The 22,207-nt window shown below is 39.7% G+C and overlaps 2 protein-coding genes and 2 long non-coding RNA genes across 5 annotated transcripts; 1 reads left to right on the forward strand and 3 right to left on the reverse strand.

Annotated features, from left to right (window-relative positions):
* Positions 1 to 3,157: 3,157 nt before the first annotated feature.
* On the reverse strand, positions 3,158 to 6,414 carry fam3c (FAM3 metabolism regulating signaling molecule C). 2 transcript variants are annotated; one of them, XM_015053058.1, is made up of 10 exons: positions 6,306 to 6,413; positions 5,907 to 5,963; positions 5,730 to 5,834; positions 5,529 to 5,555; positions 4,953 to 5,076; positions 4,677 to 4,735; positions 4,540 to 4,590; positions 4,382 to 4,466; positions 4,159 to 4,285; positions 3,158 to 3,877 (listed from the first exon to the last, which is right to left on the reverse strand). In XM_015053058.1, the coding sequence occupies exons 2-10, from the start codon at positions 5,920 to 5,922 to the stop codon at positions 3,788 to 3,790; spliced, it is 684 nt and encodes a 227-aa protein (XP_014908544.1). In that variant the 5' UTR covers positions 5,923 to 5,963; positions 6,306 to 6,413; the 3' UTR covers positions 3,158 to 3,787. The 2 variants fall into 2 exon arrangements, with proteins under 2 accessions (XP_014908544.1, XP_014908545.1); XM_015053059.1 differs by lacking the exon at positions 5,529 to 5,555 and having other exon boundaries at positions 6,306 to 6,414.
* A 1,064-nt stretch (positions 6,415 to 7,478) lies between these two features.
* Positions 7,479 to 19,042, reverse strand: LOC106960118 (sortilin). Its single transcript, XM_015053054.1, has 21 exons — positions 17,227 to 19,042; positions 16,949 to 17,011; positions 16,297 to 16,373; positions 16,123 to 16,219; positions 15,349 to 15,516; positions 15,123 to 15,196; positions 14,869 to 14,915; positions 14,125 to 14,261; positions 13,944 to 14,027; positions 12,965 to 13,025; positions 12,052 to 12,204; positions 10,393 to 10,490; positions 10,200 to 10,299; positions 9,948 to 10,122; positions 9,417 to 9,610; positions 8,751 to 8,943; positions 8,463 to 8,579; positions 8,013 to 8,154; positions 7,822 to 7,928; positions 7,641 to 7,755; positions 7,479 to 7,548 (listed from the first exon to the last, which is right to left on the reverse strand). The coding sequence occupies exons 1-21, from the start codon at positions 17,491 to 17,493 to the stop codon at positions 7,534 to 7,536; spliced, it is 2,484 nt and encodes an 827-aa protein (XP_014908540.1). The 5' UTR covers positions 17,494 to 19,042; the 3' UTR covers positions 7,479 to 7,533.
* Positions 19,043 to 20,297: 1,255 nt separating this feature from the next.
* LOC106960119 (uncharacterized) lies at positions 20,298 to 22,037 on the reverse strand. Its single transcript, XR_001427501.1, has 2 exons — positions 21,875 to 22,037; positions 20,298 to 20,774 (listed from the first exon to the last, which is right to left on the reverse strand). It is a non-coding gene; the product is annotated as an uncharacterized LOC106960119 (long non-coding RNA).
* On the forward strand, positions 20,781 to 21,038 carry LOC106960120 (uncharacterized). The gene is made up of 2 exons (XR_001427502.1): positions 20,781 to 20,906; positions 20,986 to 21,038. It is a non-coding gene; the product is annotated as an uncharacterized LOC106960120 (long non-coding RNA).
* Positions 22,038 to 22,207: the final 170 nt, after the last annotated feature.

The following is a 22,207-nucleotide window of genomic DNA, read 5'->3' on the forward strand; positions in this document are numbered from 1 at the left end:
TTAAAATATATAGAGAAAAAAATATATATATATATATATATATATATATATATATATATATATATATATATATATATATATATATATATATATAGTGTGTGTATGTTGATACATATCAAACCTAGAAAAATGCTTTCAGGCAAAAAATTTAACAAAAACCAAAAAACTGTATGTTGTGAAGCAATACAACAGCTGCAGAGCTAAAGATTCAGATGGCATAAACGACAGAATACAAAAACATTCGGCACATAAAGAAATAACAGCAGAGCATCTGTACAGAACTGAGTTCCCGAGTTATTACAAAAGGTTTAAAATAGTAAAAAAAAAAAAAAAGAAAACTGCATGCAAATTTACCCTGAGACAAGTACTGCATGAAGATGCAAAACCTTATTTAATGTCTTGCATCTGAAATGTTTTCAGCAACTAATACTTCTGCAATGCTAAATATTTTTTTAAATGTATATGATATATTGTGTTTCTGAACTCCTTTCACTTGTCTAAACCAATCTGGAAATGGCGAACTATATAGTCTGCAGTGTTGGTGTCCTAATTCTGACTGAAAATATGTTCTGCTTTTGAATCTGCAGGCCGTACATGCAAACGGTTATAAAATAACCTGCCTAGTGTTTCGGTTATGTCTGCCGTTTGGAAGATTGGCATTTTTATCAAAAGTTTCATGGGCATAGCGAAAGGAATCCTCAAAAGAAGCAGGAGTGTTTTTGGTCAGGCGGTCAAAGGGCAACAGTCAAGGGGTCACAGAGAACTTTGAGCTCTACAGAGAGAGGCGGCCATCTTTTGTTCACTGGGAAGATTTATACTGAGAGCATGAAGACAAAAGTAATAAAGAAACATTCTGTAGGCCGCTTGCATTTATAATTCTGTGCTTTTACATGATGCTTAGATGGATTCGGGCTGGATTCATGCATCATGCACCAGTTAGCTTGTTTTACATAAGACAAGATTCACTCCTACACTTTGTTTTCAGGAGCTCTGAAGGCATTCTGCCCACATGAGAGAGAACAATGAGGACACGCACACCAGCACATATATTTCTTTACAATGGAAACAAGCGTGTTGAATCCACGTTCCCAGTAACAGCGGGAACCGCTAACAACATAGCCGCTGCCTTCCTTTACAGGCCTGTAAAAACACAAGACGGCAAATGGAAAATGGTAGGGAATGGCGTGTGGAGTTTGGGTGACATCAGAGGAAGCGCAGCGGAGTTTTGCCCTTCTGTGGCTGTATGAGACGCAGCTTCTGCTGCACAGATAGGACAGGTGAATGCTGCTCAGATGATGGGGAGGACGGAAGATGCTGCAGACCATACCAGCATGTAGTGTGGTTAAAAAAAAACAATTTAACATATTAATGGGATTTCTCCACAAATTCTTGACATTTGTATGTATTTTATGCTTTTTATAACACTTCTGGTCTTGTCTGATGCTAAAATTAAATCAAAATCAGCAGCTTTTACACTTTGAATCAGTTTAAAAACGGATGTTTTCGACATAAGGGACAGCTCTATGCATCATCGATAAAATGTCCCACAGAGATATTTGTCAAATTTAAAATATTTATATATTTATATATTTAACTATGCAAAGGGGGGAAAAAAACACTCTTCCCGGCTGTTTACATGTAGCTCAACTAAACGGTGAAGACGCAACAAAACGGATGACAGGGTTTGAATGAAATATAGTGCAATAGCGCCTCCTGTCGGTCATTTTTTAGAGGAACGAGATGAGAAACTGGAAGAAAAATAAACTCATAAAAACATGAATATGACGTAACGAAACAAGAGATATGCGACCTGTTTTACAGATAAGATTAGTCTGTATAATGGTGTGAATTGTACACATAATTATACTTTTTCTCAAGTAAAAGTATTAAAACAGTTGATTGTAGAATGCCGAGTATGTAGGCAACAATAAGACCTGGGCTTCAGTCTATTCCTTTTTTTTTTTTTAATTGTAAAATAGTTTTAATTTGATTTTTTTTTGTTTGTTTGTTTTTTTTGTTATTGTAAGTTTACCAAAAATAAAGATAATTTGAATCAGAGTTTAAAGTTTTGTGAACACAAGGCGCCATCTAGTGGCCAGATAGAGAGCCACTAATACTGTCAGGGTGACGTATTGAAACCAAAAGCTGCAACAGAATTAAGTATTTTTGCTGTTTGATTCAGTGAATTTTATGTTTTTAAGTGTATATATTTATATAAACCAAATACCAGTAAAAAGTTGGCATAAGCACATGAAAATGCATGTGGCAGCAAGTTAAAACTTAACTTTTCCACGATTAATCTTGAGAAAAATATCATGCATATTTACACAAATTACATCGATATCTTCCACACAACGTTTGATGACACCACTGCTTACAATACTTGTTTAAGAGGGTTTTTATTTCCTTGTTATGAAAAATGTTTTACAGAAATCAAAAGACCAATTTTTTTATTTTTTTGCTTGACAGAAACTTTTCTGCAATGAATAAAGACGCAACATTGTGGAATAAATCTGTTGACATCTTCTTAAACTGAGAAAACCAAAGCAAGCAGAACTTTTAGGTTAGATTAAACTGTTTGGCTTATGGGTTCTCGAGTGTGGGAGAGAAAACTCACACACTCGGCTCTTTTCAAATACACTTCTAAACAAAATCTTACCAGTGTTTCTTTGTTGTAGAGATCGCTTACATAGGGGCATTAACATGTGGGCCAGATAACTTTCCTAAAGAAATCTCAAAAGGGAGATTTAGATCAGGGGAATATGAATAATGGTCCGAACGACTGACGTACTCTCTTCCTTTGTCGGACTGGAATTGCGAACTGCAGCGCTGGCCTATTCAAAGGCCGAATTGTCACCTGCAGCTGAGGCTTGACGTTTCTTGTGCAACCTGAAGCTCCATTGTTCAAATGAAAGGAAAAAATTCCAACATCATCAGGGAGGTTCCCCCACTGAGCCAGTCGACATGAACTAGAAGAAAACTTTGTTTGTAGCATTTCATCTTCTGGAGCTACAGCTCAACTGTACACTTGTAATCAAAACAAGTTCTTAATTATTGTACAGCAGCCATATTTTCCACCTGAGTTTTCATTAATTAACCTGAGTGGGACTTAGCCTTTCCGTAAAAGCAACTCGCCAAGGAAGAGGCTCAGACAAAGAACAGTCTCATTATCATTTATTTGTTCTAAGAACTTATATTACTGTAGCAATATTCTTTAAATTAAATCTTTTGAATCCAACACTTGCTCTATAGAAATATTTACACATTGCACAGTGAATTTGGTATGTTTGGTTACAATCAAAATGATAATTTTCTAAAAAATAAAAAATAAACTACTCCGGAAAGAAGAACAACAAAAAATTGAATCGCACTTCTTGGCTACAAAACGGGTGAAATAGATTAAGGCAGTGTGTAGACAATAGAAAGTTTAGTCCCCAACTGCAGGTAGTGACACTACTTGATAAACAGTGCAAAACCTCAACAGTCTAGCAACGCCGGATGTTTGGGCTCTAAATATAAGAAGTGCGATGAGAAAAACAGAACCAATTTTTTTTTTTTTTAAATCGCTGCACTTTTTATTTTCCGTCCCATTTAAAGCATCCATCTATAACAAAGATGCAAGACGGTGGCACCTTTTATTCTCCCGCCCTGGAGCTTAATATTACTCTTTTTCCAAGCTGTCCAAATCCGCTTTAGGATCAAACGGAAAGACATCTGACCAATCTGAACTGAGACGGCAGCAAAGACCGGCTGAGCGGGTGAGACTACACCCGCTCAGCTAACGGGCTCAGTCCTGCCTCCGTGGTACGCAGCCTTCCATTTCCAAGACTTCGGGCCAGCCCTCGTATTTGTTGGTGTCGGCACTGTTCTTTATGTGCTGAAGAGAGAAGGAGAGACAAAAGAAATTCATAACAAACCTGAACAGGTATGTAGCGATGCTAGGCAGAGCTAATTTAAACACCAAGACAGAAACAAGGCTTCACAGTGGGCAAATATGGATGCTGAAGAGGCATAAATGGAACGACGGTGGCATCTTAAGGGTGTAGTGAGTTCAGTGGGATGTGAATTTCTACTGGAACAAACCCAAATGAAACTCCAGACTGTTGTAAATGAAAACGAGAGGAGGGGATGCACGAAGGTTGTGGGAGGTGACGTCACCTGTTCGAATGGCGTTTTGGTCTTGATGCCTTTCCCTCCTACAAAGATCCAGTTGTCCCGGAAGGCCAGGTTCGCCACAGCCGAGCTGCCCAGATCTGCAATCAGCTTCCTGGCTTCATCATTGAGTCTGTAGAACCAAAGAAATAACATGGAAAAAAACCCAAACCAACTCCAACACGTCTAATTGAATCTGTAGAATCCATAAGTGGAAGTCGTCGCTTACTTTGATGCTGGGTCATCGAATGAGGCCATCATTACGATTGTCCCCTCTTCAATTTCTTTGAGAAATTTAATAAACGGAGCCACGTCTATAAAGGGTTACAGACACAGTTAGCTCAGTGCAAATATCTTTACACGCCTAATACGGAAATACACACTGACCTCCCGCCCACATGTCATAATAAGCTGTCTTTAACAGTTCTCCTGTTTTTCCTGGTGAGAAAAAAAAGAATTAGTTTGGAATAAAACTAGAAATTTACATGTGAAATTACAAATTGTAGTTTGAAAAGCTGTCGTACCATTGACCAAGGCGATATTGATCCCTCTCCCAACATTGTTCTTTACACCGCTCATTAAACTACAACAGAAAGTCAGAGGATCGCATGATTAGAGCTCACCGTTTGTGGTTTTGTTTTCCCCTGACGTGGCCTGTTGTTACCAACACACATGACTCAACATGAGTTACAAAAGGATAAAGAACAACAAAAAAAACAAAGCAGGTCGATACTACAAAAAGTGTGTGTTAGGCTTTCCGTAGTATTATTTCATCATCTTATCGACTGAACTCCACTTACAGTTTGTCCTCCAGGCACATTCTGGGGCCGACCACGCTGGCAGCTCCGCTGGTCAGCTTGAAGGCCATGTGTCCAGGTGGACACGCCTTGGAAAGGCCACATTTATGCACAGCTGGCTTTGTGTCTGCAGTCAGGAAAAAATACCACATGAATCTATAAATACAGACATCGGTAGCCATGGCAACGATGTGCAATGAGGCTTGAGCTGTTTTTTTTTTTGTTATTGAATCATAAACGCACAATGAAGAATAAAATTCAACCTTTAGTCTAAAGTACATTAATAAATCTAGAAGTAAAGCAGGCATCATAAACGCTCAGAAAAATGTTCTCTGTATGCTGCAACCTCATAAAAATGTAGATAAAGTGTTTCCTACAGAATTGTTTTTATTACAAGCACACTAATAATTGTCATGCTAAATTACTAAAGTTAAAAGGATGGATTTTTCAAGACTTTCAGTATACAATAATACAACAAGTTATCTTATTTTAAGGCTTTTAAACATCTGACAATGCATCATTTCACAGCAGTGATTGTGCAAAAGTAAAATGAAAGATGAGTAATTTGCAAATACGTACGAGCTTCATTTGCTGGCAAAGATCTGGCTAAAAAGCAGGGGGGGGGGGGAGAGAAAAGTGAAAAAAGTGAGCAAGAAAAATGTGAATCATCACAAGCACCTCCCTTGGTTCTTAAAGAACAACTTCCACATCTATTTTACGGACAGCGTTGCTTAACATCCAGTAGAGAAACGCATAAAAATGACAAAAGCCGTCACTCACACATCATGCTGCCTAGTTTGAATTCCACGTTTATCTCCAGCAGCTGAAAAGCCAGAAATACCGCAAGGAGGAACGCTAAGATGAGCGCCGCTAACTTCAAAATGCCTGCAAGGTGAACACATGCAGAGCGTGAAAAACTTCACTAAAAAATCATTAATGCATTTGTTTAGTACTTACCGCTAGCCCTGAACATCTTAGCGAGCCTCCCGCCACGTTTTCTTCACAGCCAACAACCTTAAAATTGTGAAACATATATATATATATTTTTTTTAATCAGATTTTGTGTTTTACGTCTGCGCAACAAAGACGGAAGCTCACTCTGAGACGTTAGCTGTGGCTAACAAGTTCTGGCCTGTTAATGACTAATAATCACCTTCGGTCTGCGTTATTATCCAAATAAAAGCAACTAAAACACAACTCAATGGATATGACGCTGACTACCAACATCTGTTTATAAACGCTAACTAGCACAAACTGCAGCTTTACTCGCTAAACTGACTCTGTATCTCTGACTCTATCTGCAAAGATTATTGCCGTTCAGGATTACTAAATGATTTAACAACTTTTCTTACATACCGACTCCAGAACAGCAGGATTTAAACTTCTTTAAGAGACTAGTCAACCGATAGACTGATAGTGCCGAAGCTTCCTGTAACCCAAGCCGAAGAAAACAGGTGAAGATGCGTCACTCTCTTCAGAAAAACATGGATACATAAAGACGGATCTTCAATTTCACAAATTTATTGAATGGGCCTGGATATGAACAAGAAATGACACTTTAAATGTTTGTAAAAGTATCTTATTATTATTATTATTGCTGGTCTTGTACATCATGGTATTTTCAGTCAATTCCAAAAACAAGATCTATGCTTTTTGTTCATATTTCCTCTCTTTTTACATGCGTGAAGCTGGTGCAAAAATATCCATCAAAAAAAAAAAAAAAAAAACTAATTGGGAAAAATTCCCAATTGAACAGAAAAAACGATTATTTTCCACATTAACATATTCAATAAAGACATAAAACATTGTAAAAATGTATGAAGAATAAATAATAGAGGTTCAATAGAGTCCATTTCGCAGCAGCTTTACAATATATAACTTATTGAAAACATTGACTTAAAAATATTCACAAAAAGAAAGTGATGCTTTTTATCAAACATTGAAAAACTATGTATATGTTCTCAGCAAGAGCAGTAATCGAAATGAATAACCATTTTTTAAAGAAACGAGTTTAAATAATTTGCTTGGTATAATAAAAGTGTTTTATTTATTGGCCCTAAATCTAAATCCGTGGTTTAAAAAAATTAAAAAATAAAAATCCAAATAAACGTCCCTATACGAGTGATACATCTGTCAAACAAAATCTTTGTTTTAACCAACTTCCTGTATTTTCCCTCGCTTGTTTTGAGAAATACAGAACATGTCGCACTGCCCCCTGCCGGTCTCCTTGATATTCGACACGTGTCGAATGTTTTCTTTCTGTGAAGGACATCCAATGCGAGCAACAATATTTCAAAGCATGAAACATACCAAAAAGGTAAAGACATAAATAAAAGTCAAGATTCTTAAAGCGTTTTTACAGTTAAAAGCTGAAATATTTGCAAAACAGTCAATAAAATAGAATAGAAAAATACTGTACAAATAAAGAAAACATACACAAGGCACACAATAGTTTAACTTAATAAGTTAACAATTGTTATTTTCCTATTTTTTTCATTCGTAGTTAGAGCAGGGTTTTGTTTTTTCTTCTTCTTCTGTGGGACCAATTTCAATCGTTGGCATTTTCTTCAGTTTTAGCCATGCGTCATTCGAGAAGATCCTGTCAAATCAAGAGCATAAGGGTATTACTAAACAAGTGAAAATGACATGTTTGATTCACAAACCTACAAAGCTATCCTGAAGTACTCTTACCACATCTGAGTCGTGCTGGTAAGCTGTACCGTTGCTGCTGGCAGCACTCCCGAACTCTGCTGCGATGCCGTTGTCATCCTGGATGCGAAGGTTAGAGAAACGATACGCTGGCATCCTGCAGAAACCACAGTCACTCAAAGGGTAAAAAGCTGCATACTGGGAGTGTGTATGTCTAACTCACCTGGTCGTATAAACACGTCCCTTGACAACAAGAACTGAAGAGACAATGGCCACTAGAACAACAACTGCTGCTCCTACAGACACCAGGGTCAGGACAAGCCTTTCTTTCTGGAAAAAAGAAATTACATATATTAGAGAACTCTAATCAGTAAGAACAGAGTACAAACATTTTAACATTAAAACTGCTCTTACTGGTGTGTCAAAGTGTCCAACCGAGGTGGACTTGACTGAAGGGTCAGGGCTGGGCTTAACCCCGCATGGTCGGATGATTGTCTGCACCACATCCTGAGGAGTGAACCCACCCTGACACTTGTCACTTGGGACTTTTCGGTACCTGCAAACATTGTGAGAAGACGGCGTCTTTGCTTTGTCACATTTATTAAGATTTTATGTGACAGACACAAAACAAAGAAGCTGTTAACTGTGAAATTGTAAGAAAATAATACACGGTTTTGACCCGTGCAGATGTCTAGAAACTGATATTTGTGCCCCAAAATTACCTAAAATCAAACTGACAGCATCGATTAGCATCAGTTTTCAAGAACAGTCACAGTTTCTTGATTAGGGCATAAATATTTCTGTAGTTAGACCTAGTCATGCATGAAAAAGACAATATTTAATTTAAATAGCTTTGATTATTACCCAGCAGTCAGAAGCTCGTCCTCCTCTCCATTCAGACACATCTCGAAGGTTTTGTTTGGAGTATTTGGCTGTCTCACACACTCCGAGGTGTTCACGTGACGATAGTAACCGTAGTCACTGTTTCCAAAGACGATAAGATGTTTGTGAAAATGGCAGCAACACAACACAACCCCACTCCCTTATATAAATCTGGACTGAGATGTCGTTTTCGGCGAAGCTAATTTACGCTCTTAACCACTTGTTGAGTATGAAATGTCTATCATTTAAGCGATAAATAAATCAACCTACCATAAGTAGTCCTCTCTGGTGCATGGACATGGGATTTGCTTCTTAGTGACCACAAAGTTTCGCCCGTTTCTGCACACAGACTGCTTCTTCAGCCTCCTGTAGGTTTCCTTCATACCAAGGACACAACCGTTTCTCTCCGAGTTCCTTTTGTCTGTAGAATGAGCCAGCCACTCCTCATAGTCCTTCTTATTACCTATTAATAGAGCAAATAAATACCCGTGTAACTATCACTTGCAATGATCCTTTGCTACAAGTTGGCTTAGCATGAAAAAAAAAAAAAAAACAAGATGAATTTGAAGAAAGATGCCTTGTGGTTAATGTTTAGTACAAACATTGGATCTGTGATGCTCTGGACCTTTCTGTTAGATCGTCATAAGAGTACACTAGTAATTTTATTTAAAGCTAATTTTAAAATCAGTTGAAGCATAGCTCAACTGCGATCCTTAACCTGGACATTGTTCTTGTGTTCTATTGGCTTTTTGCTACATTTTCTAAAAGTATCTTTGTACAGTCATGAGTTCAAAAACTCCCTTTACAGTAAAAAAAGAAAACAACTGCTACACTTACCACTACGTGGCAGCATGTCCTACAAATACTAAGCAGGAGATTTGGGAAAGGGCACGCTGACCCTGGGGCTGTTTCAATTTTTCGTCATTCTTGACTTACATTCTCTGGTAATGAGGCTCTGGAAGTCGATGGTGACGGCCACCCACATTGGCTGACCGTCTTCCTCTGGCCTGAAGCCCCACACGCTGACGTTCATGGCCTTGGTGCCTGGCTCAGAGGCCAGGCCTGCAAAGAAGAAGGGCTGCTCGGTGAAGTTATACGACTTCCAGCACTGGCCTTCGTCAGTGGAGAATCTGGTGGGAAATGCCGTCGGCACAGTTTAGGCACTCGACGTTACGAAAAGATATTTTTTGGAAGCTGTCTGTTGTTTTGTTTTCAACTGAATTAGGACTATTTTGCACTGCTGAATTCAAAAATGACATCCGTTTTTCTCAATCAGGTCAGGTTTTTATTCTAATTTGATTTAGAGAAATCCGATCTTCCTACGAAATTGACGACATTTTTGTGATTTCATCAGTTAATTTCTGTTAATATTTCTCAGACAATTTTTTATTTTTTTTTTGGCTGTTGACGAAGTGTTATTTTTCAAGCTTAACCAAAACCTAAGCTGCTGGTAATTTCTTTAATTACTTGATGGTCTTGACTTGTCCTTCACGGTGAACCTCCACAGCCACTATGAGACCCCCAGAGTCTAGTATGCTGTAGTGGTGAGGGCCCCTGAGGGTCCCTCTCCAGTTATACCCGCCATCCGAGGAAACAAACACATCTGGGTGCTGAGACGAGGAGAGAGAATCACCCACAGAGCCTGATGGAGAAAAGGATAATATAATCTAAGATAACGTTAGATTCCAATCATATTTAACATAAAGGGCGTCAGATTACCGTGAGCAATGACAAGACCAATGGCAGTCGGCTCAGACAGAGCGAGCATCGGAACTATTTGGTTTCTACGACTGTGCTCTCCGTGAATGTGAAGGTTGCACTGTTTAAAAATAGACAACAAAGCCAGAGTTAGAAATTGAAGTCTGAGAAATAAAACCTCCTCCCCCCCACACACACACGTTTCTTCACATACACGCTTAACATTGCCTGCGCAGTTCACGTTCTGGGGTTTCTTCAGTGGCCTCCATGTTCCTCCTCTGTTGAAGGAAATGACGGATCTTATTCGGCCATCTGCAACACAACAAAGTTCTCGGGTCAGGTTTGGTTTTTTTATTCCGTCTAATGTCAGCTCAAGGTAAATACTCACAGTTTAAATATGGGAGCACAGAAATGAAAAGGTGACAAGCCGCTTTAAAAAATGCAATTTAGTATTTCGGAAGAAATGGTGGCAGAAGAGCAAAAATATTGCCCAGTCCAAAACTGTGCAAAACACAGCTGGACTTTTGTTCGTTTAGGGGTTAAGGTTGTATTTGTATGCCTAAAAGCTTAGGATGCATGTCTTATATGGAGTCTTTGGTGTATTTGCTTCTATTTCTTAAGAAATACCCTTTAAATAATGTTCATCTGCAGTAGGGGTGACTTTGAATAACCAAAAACATTGATTTTACTTAAAAGAAGTAGCTAAAATTTAGGAGATTTCCATTTTAAGACATTTTCAGATCTTAATGTACCTCACTATGTTACTGTTTATAAGACGACAAAAGCACTCCATAGGAATATGAGGGTCAGTATCAGCCAAATGTTTCTGCTCAGTTGTATTGATTCGATTATTGTTGGGGAGCGTGAGAAGCTCAGGAGTTTTTGTGAGTTGTCTTCTGTGAAGAATTTCCAAAAAGGTTAATCGTAAGTGGAAAACAGTCTTGCCAGCCACCAGGTTTTTCCAGCAGTGAATGCCCAGCCTGCCTACCAGGTGGACTACGCAGGAAAGCTCCTAACCTCCCTCCTCCGACAACTTTAAACCTCCAGACAACTTGTGAACTGCTAACGTTCTCTAGGGCGTAATTAGAAGAGGAAGCAGCATGGCCTGCAAGGCTGCAATGAGAAAATGGATGAGAACACGACGGCTTCAGTTTTAAACTCTGTCTCTAAGCAAGCCACGTAGCATCTGGAACCGGGGCCTTTGAATAAAAGACAAATTTCAGATGTCTGACAGTTTGGTTTTGGTTAAAGCAATAAAGCCTAGACATCGGCACAAAGACCTTAAAGCAGTTGATGACAGATGGGCTAGGATCTGGTCTTGTTTTGTGGCCACAGAACCATGGTAACTTGCAGACATGGAGCAAGCCTTGATCCCCTCTGTGTGTTCAAAATAAAGGCCTGGACTATAGTGGGTATAGTCCAGGCAACTAAGGCCTTTTGGCCTTAATGTGTGTCCGAGTATAAATAGATTCTAATTTGTATGCGTAAAGGAAGCCTGTCTGAGTGGAGCTCCAAAAGTTGCTCTAGTCCAGAGCTCTACGTTTTCCTAAAATGAACTCTGGTACTTGTTATGAAAAGTTTGAGTCACAGATCTAGTCAAAGTCTTCAAATCTACAAGATTGAAGTGCTCTGAGAACATTCACTGGCCTGTGTATTAACAAATTCCTATAAACCACAAATAACTTAAGCGAAATTACCCTTCCATATCTAAATTTAGGATCAAATGAGCACCAAGTTATATCTTTTTAACTTTTTAACCTAAACTTTCAGCGTGCAAGAGGGTGTGTGCATGTTTTTTTAATTTTTTTAATAACTTTGAGTATTCGTGTGCATCAACAGGGGTAGAAGAGAAGAGCTTGGTAGAGAAACTTACCGATATCTAGTTTATTAGTTAGATACGCTCCCCTCAGTGAGGTGATGTTGGTGAAATCGCTCTTCCTGTGTCCGTCAAACAGGTGTCGTTCCAGCGACTTGGAGAACAATATCCCACGGTCGTCTGACGTGTACATGGTTCCAAAGAAGGTGTCTGAGATGAAACCCAACAACATAACGCTGTAACAGGAACGTCAAGTGGCGGCCATGGTTTGATTGCGTTGTAAATCTTTTGTCAACACGTGAGGCGTGAAATTAATCCGGAAAACCTGTACAGGTCATGACACGCTGACACACAAAGGATAAGCCCAGACGACCAAAAGCCATTAAGCCTGTTATGAGTGTGGATCTTAAATACACGTGAAAGCTTGAAGGACAAAGACGGTTGAGAGATGTGATGGATGTGATGAAGCGTGTGTGCTTGCCCTGCTTGTGTAACGCCCTCATCCACAGGCAAGATGAGCGGTTTTTGCAGCGCAACCTAATTCTGCTTCCTCGCAGCCAACAAGAGATAAGGCCGCCCTGCTGCCCACATGTCTCCCTTATTTATCTCTGCAGTTGAAAAGTCCCACTGAGCTGATTTTGGAGCATTGACTGGGGCAGATGTAGGCTTGATAGGAAAACAATTACAAAAGCTTTAGCTAGTGAGACAAACATAGAGTAAAGGAAGGAAACAAGGCAGCAGGGAGGGAAATGATTAGAAAAGTTTGGCGTCACAGAACCGGTGAAACCAATTCAGTCTTTCTCGTCAACATTACAAAACCAAAAGTAGCAGAAAAAGATGTGAACTCTCACGTGGCTTCGATATATTTTCAAGTGCAAATGAGTCGGGCACGTTTTAGGATTTCTGGGGCTTTCTGTCTCGGAAGAAGAGTTTAACTCAAGTCTGTGTTGTTGTTTTTTTTGTGCGGTACCTCCTGGGTTGTCCACATGCATGAAGAGCATGTCCTCGTCTCCGTCCAGGATGGAGTAAAACTGCAAACACACGCACAAATTGAGAGAGAGAGAGGGCGAGAGGGACAGTATGAGGGTGAAAAAATGTAGAACTGCAACTTTTTTTTCTTTTTTTCTTCATTTTGATGACTACTTTAATCTGCTTTAAAAACAGAGTGTAATCATCGTGAGACAACGCCTGTGTTTGCGGTGTCAACACGACGTGCGGGTAAGAGTTTCATTGGGGCAGGTATGCGTTCAGGGAGTGTTGGAATAAGGGAGATGTTGCCTTTCCAGTTTTACCTCAAACCAGCTTCTGTAAATAATCGTCTAGTGAACCCAAGCATTTGGAAATCTTAGAATGCATTTGTACAAGACAAATATCTGGAGCTGTTTTAGAACAACAGATTTTTAATCACTGTTTTCACCAGATGAGCCGATATCTCTTTCGAAAAACAAAAAACAAAAACTAGAATCACGTTCTTTACTGATTTCTGTGGTATTTCTGGTTGAAAATTCTAGTTTTTGAAACTATGATGTGATCAAGGAAGTGTTCAACTCAAGTGAAAACAGACACAAAAATTATATATATATATATATATATTTTTTTTTTTACTTATAAAAAATATATATATACAAATCCACAGGAACTACCCCAATTCAAATTATTCCAATACATCCACTTATACAGCAGCAGCAAATATTATCTCAAGGAAATATAAGAATAAGTGTGTAAGTTTTATCTATACACAATAAACTGCAACCACACTGAAATGTTATAAAGATAATCACTGATGACTCTTGTCAAGATGCAGAAAGCATGCTAACCTTAGCCTCCCACACTTGAAAACAACACAAGTTTATACAAGTACGTGCAGATAAATACATATCCTGGAATGAAAACAGATTTGGATCAACAACTAAAATTCCCATGCAACAAATCCAAAACGTTTTTCTTACCTGCTCTGTTGATGCCGAAGGCAGAAGCGCCTGACTGAAGGTCTCTCCTTGGTCCGATGAAAAATACATGACCCGAGGAGACCTCTAGGGGAAACGAACACGGCGTTATCCAACACACACCATGGGAGGACAGGTGAATCACCCCAGCACTACGGGATAAATTCGAGTCCTTTGGTCTTACCGGGTCCTCCATCACAGAGAAGAAGAGAAAGGCTCCGATGTAGCCAAAACTGAAGACGTCCTCATGAATTATGGTGAAGGTCTTCCCGAAATCCTTCGTCCTCTTCAACACTAAATCTCCTCTTTCTTCTGCTTCAACTAATAAAAGAATAAAATCAGATTTTGTTTCCTAGTGAGCTAGTCAGCCCTCACATTACGTAAAAACTCGATTGATGCAGTTTAATGAGGAGTTGCATTAAACCTGAGGTGATTATGTCTAATAAGTTGTGATTTTTGCATTTGTTGTGTGGTTTACCCTGCTGTTGTAGTTACTTGCGACACACTGCCAGCTCAGCTTTCCCACCTTTTTATACATAACCCAGGTATAATAAACGGGTTTTAGATGGAAACCCCGAGACCAGTGGAGCTCATCTCACCCTCCCTTGGAAACTTTCTCCAGGAACAAATAAACTAACAAAACATGACGTTGAATGTCTTTGTTCAAGTTGTCGAGCTACAGATCTGGGTTAAAATAGTTTAATTGTTAGGGTTTCATGTGGACAGTGACTGGCTGACATGAAACAACCATTAAAAAAGATTCTTTGACTCTGCTGAGCATTGATGAATCTGTTTTTTTCCAAAAAGCCTCCAAGCCTCTTTGAGAGCCGGAAATACCCTCATCTGTGGACGCCGCTCCATAAACCTACCAAAAGGCATTTCAAGTGAAGATGTGTTACTTCCCTTTTAAGACTTTCTTGCTTCTTACCTGCATCAACCCGGCTGCAGCTGAAGAACAGATTTGTGCCTGCTCCCCTGATGGAAACAGGAAGTTACCAACGTTACACAGAATGTCACAAGATTCTTGTAAGGGATGTTTTGTTTTTTTTGGAGGGTTCTCCTTTTCTGTAGCGCATGACATGTTGCAAAGCAATGTGTTCTAATAGCCAGATTCTTTGTAATTATATTTTATCTCAGCACTTTAATCTGCGCTGACTAACACTGCTTCCTGTTTATCCTCACCATGAGAAAGAATGCACTCCCTCATGAACTTTTGTCCATCTAGCGCCAAAGTCCAGCGAGAGCCAAAGACTGTCCTGCAAAGTCAGGAAACAGAGCCGTGTTTGCTTTTTCTTTAAGGTGTGTTCTCGACATGTTGGCAGCGTGTCGGCTGAGAGCATTCAACAAGGCGTGGGAAACCAAAGACGGAAAAACGTGAGCAGGGAAGTGAAGGTTTTGAAAGACTCACGTCTATGCTGAGGGCCACCAGGTAGTCGGGGTTGAAGAAGTGGTAAGTAATGGACTGATCCAGGTGGAAGGGCAGCTGGGTGGATTTGAAAGTTGCTCCGGCGTCCGTAGAGGTGAAGATGATCCCTCCTGGGTTGTCCACTATGGGAATGTCTGCAGTCAGTATCACCTGTAGAGGAAATGGGTCGAGAGCAGATCTGAGCTGTATCAGTTATCATGCGCACAAGGCCTAGAAACACTATTCTCAGAGCTTGAACTTTTCACAGTTTTTCCACATTACACACATTATACTACACTATTTTTTTTGGGGGGGAATTTTGTTCAATGGACCAACAACAAGACGTTGTGCATAATTATGAAATCTGGTTTCCACAGAGGAGTGGTTAGAAGAAAACCACTGTTCAAAGCATTGCCAAAGTAATCATTTGGACGAAGGAGTCAGTTGAGACCAAAATTGAACTTTATGGTTTTAATCAAATTCTTTCCAGCTTCTCAAAAAAAACAAAAAACAAATCTGCCACACTGATTGGATGTGTGCAAACAGAAGACATTGGTAGAGTTGATTTTGATAACAATGGAGGTGTCTTCACACTTTTTGCAGTTTGACTAGAACCTCACAGCGTTTCCCCAGAGTTCCCAATGTCCCTAATCCTTAGAATGGCGTCAACCGAAAGGACGGAGGAGGTTATTAGTTCAACACAGAAATCCCCACGTTAAGCAGCACTGTCTTTTTAAAGTTTGCGAACAAACTGATGGCTATATACTGTTAACTCACTGAGCTCCCGGGTCCAACACTGATTCCAAGCTCCTCTTTGATGAAGGTGTGGTTGATGCGGTGGGAGATATCGTGAAAGGACTTGCCATAGTCTGTGCTGTTGAGAAATAAGAAGGACATTCATTGTAACTCTGTGCTGAGTGGAAGGGACGTACAGGTTAAATTTGGACTCGCCTTCGGTAAAGTCGAGATGAGCCTCCTGCCAGGTAAGAATCGAGCGGAGCGCTGATTGTCGACAGCACCAGGATCACCTGGTGCACGGAGAAACGCCGTGTGAGTGGGGCGACTCTTAAGATTAACCCTGAACTCACGAGAGTGTTTCCTGAAACTCTCGCAATAAAAAATGAGTTGTGTTGATTTATTTATTCAAATAATCGTGAAAAATTAGTTTCAGACTAAAAGCACCACAGAGATCAACTTCAAAACAGTGGAACCTAATCTGAAGCCATCAGATTAAGTTCAAAACTTAGTGTGTGATATTTGAGTTTATGTGTCACAAGTAATATTGAAAACATTACAATAACAATTTATTAGACAATACTATTAATATGAATCTTTATACATGTATATACTTTGTTATGGTTTATGTTTTAGTATGTGTTTCTCATTTTTTGCTGTGTTTTCTTGGTGCACGACCACATTTCTTCAGTCTCTTTTGTGTGTTTTTACGTCTGCAAGCCACACAAGTAATTATCTACACATTTGGATTATTTCAGTATCTGTTTGACTAATAACAGCAAACTTCTACTTTTGTACAAACTGGATATTTATGCTTTAAAATGGAAATCTGCATATGAGCATGAAGAAGATCAAATGGGACACTCACTCCTGTACCGTCGCCCACCCATGTGAGAATCACGTGGGAGCCGTCGTCACCATTAAACCCTGTCTAGGAGGAAAAAGAGGACAAAAATGTTCAAGTATCATTTACGTCAGTAATGACTCGAACTTCTTCCATTCTCCTGATGAATACATTTCATTTAAAAAAAAAAATAAAGTCAACATATTTTTAAAATCATTAATCAGCCTTTCTTTTGTGCTGCATGTCTAAGCTTAAATAAATCTTAAGTACTTATTAACAGGCGACTCTCTTCATGCGCTCACCTCCTGTGTGTTATCGTCCAGAATCCTGTGTTCGGTCGGGGTGAGGGAAAGCTGGCAGGAGGCGAAGGCAGGACCGCGAGAAGGGTTCAAGGAGTCTGTGGAGCCGCCGGTGTCCCTCTGGAGGCGTGGGGCCCGTCGGCCCCGCTGGAAAGTGACCGTCCTTCCCCAAGGACCGCCGCTGCTGCCGCTCCTGCTCCCCTCGGCTAAGAGAAGGAGGGCAATGTGGAGGACGCACAGCCCACCGAGGAGCACAGTGGTCCAAATCATGTCAGCAGAGAGAGTGGACCCTCGGATGACGAAGGAGTTATGGTGACCTGTGTCCCTGCAGATACTGGTTCAGTTGAAGGTGTTGCGGTATGAAAGCAAGCCCCAGGGAGGGGGAGTGCTTGAACGGGTCATTAACATAAAAAAGTGCTGTGTTAAGAGAGCAGGTGCTTCTACCCGTATCCATGTGACCTACAGGAAGGATTTCAATTTCAACAGAAGATGTGAACACATCCACCGTATGTTTTTGCTGCTTCTTTTTTTTCATGTTTCATAACGTTTTGTTTTGTTCAGTTTTTCCCCATGTTTTTCATTTGCCCTCCTATTATTACATTACTTTTATTCCTGCTTGTTAAAACACTTTCAAAAGTCAATGTTTTCCATGAGGTAAAGAGATTTTTTTTTTGTCATGTAACAACATGCCGTTTGGGAATTTAAGTTAATTTTGATTATTATGGGTTACACTAAACGCATCCCCAACATTATTGGAGTTTTCCTCCGTTAGCAGGGGAAGCTCCGGAAGGTTGGTAAAAAGCTGTGTGTTGATATAATTTCGTATACAATTCGTATATAATTTAATGGAAAGTTTAATGGAAGAGAAACAAATGGTTTTCATAGCGGTTGATAGTGAAACTAAGCTCAATTGAGTGACGTGTTGCAATCCTAAAGCCACTCCTGAACCAGAGACAAGGGAAGATGTGCCTCACATGCGCTAAAAACTAAAAGGACTGGATTGCTATTTGGTAGTCTTAAATCTTTTGGATTTGGATATTAAGCAGAATCTGGAAGAAGAGGACGGCATCATCTGCTGGTTTTGGTCCACGGTGGGTTATTAAGCCAACGTGTCAGGAGAGAGGGGTTAGGATTAGAAACTGAATTTTGGGGTTTCACAACCAAAATTAGTTGAGATAAACAACTGAATACCACTCTGTGTGAAATGAATCTATACCCTAGATGGGTTTCACTTTTAAATAAAAGATTATTATGATTACAATTTATTTTTAGCCCCTGTATTTGTTATAGTAAAGAAATGAACAGACGGGGTCGACTATTTTCTTCACGTATGATCGATCTTTCTATCATCGCCCTGGGTGATCATAAAGTGCAGAAAGATTCTGACATCTGACGCACAAGTTTTCACCCTCGCCTTTGTTTACGCAAACGTTGAAAGTGAGGACATGTACAGACAAGGAGTAAATATTTAAGCAGCTTTTTTTTCTGTAGAAAAACTCTCCTATGAAGATGCATTTAGCAGTGGTCTTGCCAACAAAGCGCAGCTGTCTTGCTGCCGGCTGTATCCAGGTTAAATCTCTTGCCAAGAGAAGCACGTAAACGACATTTCGGGTAGATGAGTGTTGTTCGGATGTGCATGTCACCATTAAGTTCTGGGAGCGGCAACAGATGCAACCTCACACAGCAGGTGACTAATGGCTCGTAAAACGGTGGGGATGATGGACACAAAACCACAACTGAAATGAAGAAAAGTGCAAGATGATAAACTTTCTTTCGGTAGGAATCCACACGTATACAATGACCTTTGTCGGCCGAGTTGCTGACTTTTTAAAATGAACGAAACTAGCAAACTGAAAGCCTGAACTGTTGATACAAGACAGGACGGATACATGCTAAAACGATGTCTATGCCCAGTTCTGACCCCAACATCTGAAAACTGCAGCTGAAAACAACACTGATTGGATCAGTAAATATTTTCCAATCTGTTATTATCCAATTATAGTGAGTCAGGTTTTGTCTTCTGCTTCTTGTAGCCCATATATTTTTCAGGGCACGGTCTTCTGTGCATTCAGAGATCATATTTTGCATATCTTGACTGGTTGTTTGAGTTACTGTTGTGGCTTTATCAGCTCAAACAATGCTGTCCGGTCTGCTCTTACCTCTGAAAACCAAAAGGCATTTTTAACCATTGGGTCTTTGCTTTTTTTGTTTTTTTCCCAACCATTCTCCACAATCCCAGAAATGGCTGGTGTTATGAAAATTTCAGCAGTTTCTGAAATGCAAAGACGAGTCTGTTTTGCTCCAATAATCGTCCCCAATGTTCTAAGTCACTTAAATCCCCTCCTTCCTCTTTTCGAGTCGTCTTCAGCATCTGTCCCTCTCTTTTTCTCTCTATCTAAAAAGGGTTCAAGTAAATGTCAACAAGCAAATGTTAAAACTACTTCACAGAACTAGAAGAGGAAACCGTCGTTTTTGAGAATTTGATGAAGCATGTACAGCAAAATGTGAAATGGAGAAGCTTTGAGTCAACACCGATGACTGGTCTTGTGTACGTGATAATCTCAGCACCGCTGAGAAAATAACCTTTTTTTAAAGGTTATTTTTTTAACCTTTAAAAAATTTAAAATAAAAACAGATTCCCCCACCCACCACTTATTAAAACCAGTTGGTGTAGGTTTTCAAGCATTCGTTGACACACAAGAACACATTCAATAGGGTCAACACTATTGCGTCAATAGTCTCTTACATTTGAATCTGATGATTCACTATTCAGGATTTCTATGTGCTCTAACTTGTAGGTTTTGAAATTTTCTGTTCCCTGAACCTTTAAAACAATCATCAGAACCACAGTGAATACACAGAACAATAGTCCTAGTACCAGTTAAACAACTATTCTCACAAAAGGGATCAAAGAAATAAATTTCTCTCCCCATAAATTAAGCTGCTATTGTATAGTTCCTTTTTTACTTCAGACTTTGTCTGGACCCGTTGAAGGTCTTTGCCGCAACCCTACTGATTTACTGCTCCTGTAAACCATGTCGTAAAGAGAGGTTGCGATGAATTTACGCTTGCTAAATGGTTAAAAAGAAGGTATTTTATTTCAGAAACAGCTACAAAAACATTCTAGTGTTAGTGCAAATTGTTCAGTAGTGCTGCTACATCTGTTGCAGCTTTGTAGTTGCTCTGAAAAATAGCTGCACAACATCTTTTTTTTTTTTTTAAACAGTAGACAAAGAAACAGACAAAACATCCCCCGGGAAGAAAAATATGTACAGTCCAAGTCCCCTTAAAACGAAGCAAAGATCCAACATCACAAAGTTCCTCGTCAGCCAATGTTTCTCGTCACAGATCCTCTCCGCATGTGGGCCCCGGAGGGGATCTGCCTTTGTGTCTGGTGGTCCAGTCCGTGGATGTAGTGGTGGTTCTGAGCGTACATGAGTCCCCCGAAGGAGTCAGCAATCCCATAAATAAATGCCAGTACGGAGAGTGCGGTTCCAATGGCGTAGAGCTTGAGTACCGCAGCAGCCAGCATGATGGCCATGTTTGGTTATCTTCAACAAAAACACACAAAAAAAACATCGTGTTACACGTTTTCACGAGCAAAATCTAAAAATTGAGACGTGAATGTTGAGCCCCACATACTCTAATACCCCTAAATACAATCCAGTGTGACAGAAGTCAATGTTGTGCAGCTAAAGTGACTCGATAAAAAAAGAGTAAATCAGAGAAACAGTCAATAGGCGCCATGGCAGCTTCAGGGAGGCCGTGAAGACGTACACCTCAGACTTACCAACAATATGGCTTTTGTAGCAGAACAAACATGTCAAGCATTTCACAAAGTTGCAAAATTAGGTGCTACTAATTGGAGCACAAAACTGAACTTTTTGGCCAGCATGCAAAATGCTAAGTAAATGAATAACACATCATCAACAACAACAACAAGACCATTATCATAGCACGGTACTGTAGGAAAGCTGTGAGAAAGTTACTGTCCAAACCAAAATCCAATTGAGAATATATGTGGGAAGATTTGACAATAAATGTTTACAGATGCTCTCCGAATCTCCATCCAGTCTGATTTAACTCAGGCCATTTGGGTCAGGATGGTTCTGCAACGGTGGCTGTATCCAAATCCCATACACACACACACACACACACACACATATATATATATATATATATATATATATATATATATATATATATATATATATATATATATAATATAAAGTTTTAAGAATCCGAAAATCATCCCATAAAAAATAAAAATAATTTGTCAATTTATTTTCACGCCACAGTTTCAAGTTACGATAGTCTACTGCATACAATCCACAGTCACAAACCGCAAACCGTGAGGATGCGACTGATCGATGCATAAAACACATCGGAAGCGAAACAGAAACCTTTTAGTAGCATCATGTGCGCGTAGTCGCTGTAGATTTATTTTTTTATTTTATTTATTTATTTATTTTTTTGTAGCTCTTAAAGGTGAACGTAATTACAAGGAGGCGACGCCAAACGCAACGGTAACAGAACAAGCAGAACGTGGCTCCTTAAATAAAACGGAAGACCTGACGATTGCTTGCGAGCCAGCGAGCAGAGCTTGCAGTACGGTTTGTTTGTTCGCCGAAGTGACAAGAGATCCACATACCAATGATCAGCAGATGTTTCTGACTTCGCTTTCTCCTGGGCAGATGTGTGGGGAACCGAACCGAGCAGAACAGCTGTAAAGTCCGTGTGAAAGGCTCAGCACAGAACTGGGCTGCCTCTCTCTCTGTCTCTCTCTCTCTCTCTCTTCTGCTGGAGCCTATCGTATAACAGCTACTTCCTGACGGGTTTTTCCACGGGAGTTTTTTTTTTTTTTCTGAAATACCTAATTAAAATTCGCATTCAAGTCCTCCTTCGTTTATTTGTGAGTCATTCAGCACTCGACGTGGTTTAATGATTCTGTACAATGCTTCGTCGTTATTTACCAAATTAAAGA

Source organism: Poecilia latipinna, unplaced genomic scaffold (assembly GCF_001443285.1).
Source record: "Poecilia latipinna isolate Pla-1442-1.1 unplaced genomic scaffold, P_latipinna-1.0 Scaffold1157, whole genome shotgun sequence".
NCBI lineage: Eukaryota > Metazoa > Chordata > Actinopteri > Cyprinodontiformes > Poeciliidae > Poecilia > Poecilia latipinna.

Coding starts and splice junctions, on each gene's coding strand:
- fam3c (XM_015053058.1), bottom strand. Junction 5,556..5,729: donor CAAACTAGGCAGCATGATGT/GTGAGTGACGGC, acceptor CCTGCTTTTTAG/CCAGATCTTTGCCAGCAAAT. Junction 5,077..5,528: donor TTTGCCAGCAAATGAAGCTC/GTACGTATTTGC, acceptor TCCTGACTGCAG/ACACAAAGCCAGCTGTGCAT.
- LOC106960118 (XM_015053054.1), bottom strand. CDS start 17,493: ATGATTTGGACCACTGTGCTCCTCGGTGGGCTGTGCGTCCTCCACATT. Junction 15,517..16,122: donor GTGTTGGACCCGGGAGCTCA/GTGAGTTAACAG, acceptor TTTCCTCTACAG/GTGATACTGACTGCAGACAT. Junction 9,611..9,947: donor GGACAAGTCAAGACCATCAA/GTAATTAAAGAA, acceptor ATTTCCCACCAG/ATTCTCCACTGACGAAGGCC.